The following is a 4,063-nucleotide window of genomic DNA, read 5'->3' on the forward strand; positions in this document are numbered from 1 at the left end:
ATCCCCCGAAAGAGAAGAGGAAGACTCCCACCGAAGCCGCCCGCGGCGTACCTCCGCATCCCGAACGGAAGCGGAGAGCACGCGCGAGGAATCACCCATCCCGAGGAGGCGAAATGACACGATCATCTATTCCAGGGGAAGATCAACTCGCCGAGCCGCGCGTGATCGCGAAGACGGGGACGGGAGGTCCGCGAGGACACGACAACCCGTGATAATGGGCGCCACCCCATTCCACCGATCTATCCTCGAAGTCCGGTTGCCGAAACACTTCGACAAACCAACGGACATGAGGTATGACGGAACCCAGGACCCTCTAGAACACCTCACGGCCTTCGAGGCCAGGATGAATCTGGAGGGGGTAGGGGACGAGGTAAGATGTCGCGCCTTCCCAGTAACCCTAGCGGGACCCGCGATCAGGTGGTTTAACGGCCTTCCACAGGGGTCCATCTACAGCTTCTCAGACATCAGCCGCGCGTTCCTGGCCCAGTTTACAACACGAATAGCAAAGGCCAAGCACCCGATCAACCTTCTGGGGGTAACCCAGAGACAAGGAGAGCCGACCAGAAGGTACCTGGATCGGTTCAACGACGAATGCCTTGAAATCGACGGCTTGACCGATTCGGTGGCCAGTCTTTGCTTGACGAACGGCCTCCTCAACGAGAACTTCCGGAAACACCTTACCACGAAACCGGTTTGGACGATGCACGAGATCCAGACGGTAGCCAAAGAGTACATAAATGATGAGGAAGTTAGCCGAGTTGTGGCTGTCAACAAACGGCAGTCTGGCTACAATCAACCCCGGCAGCACGGGAACGGGGATAGGCCGAAGGAGCGAACCAGGGAAGAGGCGCCAAGCAAAACGCCGAGGACGTTTCCCCGGGTCGGGAAATTCACCAACTACACCCCACTCACGCTTCCCATAGTAGAGGTATACCAACAAATAGCAGAGAAAGGAATCCTGCCGAAGGCCCGACCACTCACGGACCGCACTGGAGGGAACAAAAACCTCTATTGCGACTACCATAAAGGTTACGGTCACCTAACGCAGGACTGTTTTGACCTAAAGGATGCGCTAGAACAAGCGATAAGGGAAGGCAAACTAGCAACATTCTCCCACCTTATCAGGGAGCCGAGGAGACGTTATCGCGACGAAGAGGAAGAAGGCAAAACCCGTTCGGCAAAGCGGCGACCGGAGCCAGAAGGCGGGGATCACGGCCTCACTGTGATAAACGTAGTGACGGCCAAAAACGCTGCACCTAGATCCAGGTCCGCACACAAGAAAGATGCAAAGATACTGTCGATTTCCTCCTCATCAGTGCGAAACTCTAAAAAGCCTCCGCTCGTCTCCTTCGGCCCAGAAGACCAATGGTTCGACGACGCCCCGGAAAACCCACCCATGGTCATCACGTTCCGAGTGGGAACCGGCCTCGTCAAACACATCCTTGTTGATACGGGGGCAGACTCGAACATCATGTTCCGCAATGTATTCGACGCATTGGGGCTAAAGGACGCCGATCTGACGACTCACCAACACGGGGTCATTGGACTAGGGGATCATTTCATTAAGCCAGACGGAGTAATATCCCTGCCAATCTCATTGGGACAACCCCAGGGTCGAAGGTCGGCGATGGCCGAGTTCGTGATCCTCCGAGACTCGACCGCCTATAACATCATCTTGGGAAGGAAGACGATCAACGACTTCGAGGCCATAATTAACACAAAGCTACTGGTCATGAAGTTTGTTACCGATGACGGATCTATAGGGTCCGTAAGAGGAGACCTCGAGACGGCGGTCGTTTGAGACAATGCCAGCCTCTCCTTAAGAAAGAAGTCCAAGGAGGCGTCCGGCGTGTTCCTGGCCGACCTAGATGCCAGGGTAGACGATAAACCCAGACCGGAACCAGAAGGAGATCTGGAGAAGTTCATGTTTGGCGACGAAGAGGAAAGATTCACGTTCGTCAACAAGAACCTCCTGCGCGAGCTAAAGGAGCCCTTGGTAGAAATGATAAGAGCCAACAGAGACTTGTTTGCCTGGACACCGGCCGACATGCCGGGCATAGACCCGAAAGTCATGTCGCATCATTTATCCGTTAAGGCGGAAGCACGACCAGTAGCCCAGCGCAGGAGAAAAATGTCGGCGGAGAGGGCAGAGGAGGTGGCCAAGCAGACGGCCAGCCTCCTCGAGGCAGGCTTTATACGAGAAGTAGACTACTCGACATGGCTCTCGAATGTAGTCCTGGTGAAAAAGCACAACAGCAAGTGGAGAATGTGCGTAGACTACTCTGACCTCAATAAAGCCTGTCCGAAGGATTGCTTCCCCCTCCCTAACATAGACGCACTCGTCGATGCAGCGTCGGGATACCGGTATCTGAGCTTCATGGACGCCTACTCCGGTTACAACCAGATACCGATGCACCGTCCTGACGAAGACAAGACGGCGTTCATAACGCCGGGAGGAACCTTCTGCTATAAGGTAATGCCATTCGGCCTAAAAAATGCGGGGGCAACGTACCAAAGGCTGATGAATAGGATATTCCACGACCTCATAGGAAAGACAGTCGAAGTCTACGTGGACGACATCCTCGCGAAGACGACACGACCTGACGATCTCCTAAACGATCTGGCGAGTGTCTTTGCGTCCCTCCGACGACATAGCATGAGGCTGAACCCCCTCAAGTGTGCTTTCGCCATGGAAGTAGGGAAATTCCTTGGATTCATGATAACCCAGAGAGGGGTAGAAGCCAACCCGGAGAAGTGCCAAGCAATACTCCAAATGAAGAGCCCGGGCGATATAAAGGACGTCCAAAGGTTAGCAGGACGGCTGGCCTCGCTGTCACGGTTTTTCGGAGCATCGGCAACAAAGGCCTTACCGTTCTTTAACCTCATGAAGAAAGGAATAGCGTTCGAATGGACACCCGCATGTGAGGAAGCCTTTCAGCACTTTAAGGAAATTCTGGCGGCACCCCCGGTCCTCGGGAAGCCAAAGGATGGGGAACCGTTATACCTTTATCTCGCTATAACAGGAGAAGCTTTGGCCGCGGTTTTGGTGTTAGAAGAAGGGAGGAGGCAGCAACCAGTCTACTTTGTCAGCAGGGCCCTACAAGGGGCAGAGTTGAGGTATAACAAACTGGAAAAGCTAGCTCTGGCACTCCTGACCTCTTCGCGGAGGTTAAAGCAATACTTCCAAAGTCACCAGATTGTCGTAAGAACGGACCAAGGGATCCGACAAGTGCTCCAAAAACCCGACTTGGCGGGAAGAATGATGACCTGGTCCATTGAACTTTCCCAATACGACATACGATACGAACCCCGGCAAGCCATCAAGGCACAGGCGATGGCGGATTTTTTGGTAGAAGTAGCGGGGGATCCGGCCGAAGACACGAACACACGGTGGAAGCTCCATGTTGACGGAGCCTCCAACCAAGCGTTCGGGGGCGCCGGGATCATCCTGGAGAGCCCAGCCGGAGTCGTGTACGAACAGTCGATTAAGTTCGAGTTCCCCGTTTCAAATAACCAAGCAGAATATGAAGCCCTTATAGGAGGATTGGCCTTAGCGACAGAAGTTGGGGCAACAAGGTTAGAGATATGCAGCGACTCGCAGATCGTCACCTCCCAAGTAAACGGGAGCTATCAAGCTAGGGACCCCCTGCTGCAGAAATACCTGGAAAAAGTCAGGGACTTGAGCCGAAAGTTTGAAGAAATCACGATCCAGCACGTTCCGAGAGAAAGGAACACACGGGCAGATCTCTTGTCAAAATTGGCTAGCACCAAACCGGGAGAGGGCAACCGATCTCTCATCCAAGGGAAGATGAAAGAGCCGGCGGTCGCACTACACCTCTCAAAGCTAAACCCCTCCTGGCTGGACCCCATCACCGACTTCTTAGAAAACGGCAAGCTCCCCGACAACGAAAAAGACGCCAAGAAGCTAAGAAGGGAAGCTGCCAGATATGCCATCATCCAGGGTCAGCTGTTCAGAAAAGGGTTCAACCACCCCCTGCTGAAGTGTTTGCACCCCGACCAGACGGATTACGTCCTCAGGGAAGTCCATGAGTGGTGTTGCGGC

The 4,063-nt window shown here is 54.0% G+C and overlaps 1 protein-coding gene across 1 annotated transcript; it reads left to right on the top strand.

Moving 5' to 3' along the window:
* Positions 1 to 214: 214 nt before the first annotated feature.
* Positions 215 to 1,801, top strand: LOC130974355 (uncharacterized). Its single transcript, XM_057899210.1, has one exon. The coding sequence runs from the start codon at positions 215 to 217 to the stop codon at positions 1,799 to 1,801; it is 1,587 nt and encodes a 528-aa protein (XP_057755193.1).
* Positions 1,802 to 4,063: the final 2,262 nt, after the last annotated feature.

Source organism: Arachis stenosperma, chromosome 1 (genome assembly GCF_014773155.1).
Source record: "Arachis stenosperma cultivar V10309 chromosome 1, arast.V10309.gnm1.PFL2, whole genome shotgun sequence".
NCBI classification, from domain to species: domain Eukaryota; kingdom Viridiplantae; phylum Streptophyta; class Magnoliopsida; order Fabales; family Fabaceae; genus Arachis; species Arachis stenosperma.

Excerpts from the sequence above, each read along its gene's own strand:
- LOC130974355 (XM_057899210.1), top strand. The coding sequence starts at position 215 with ATGGGCGCCACCCCATTCCACCGATCTATCCTCGAAGTCCGGTTGCCG.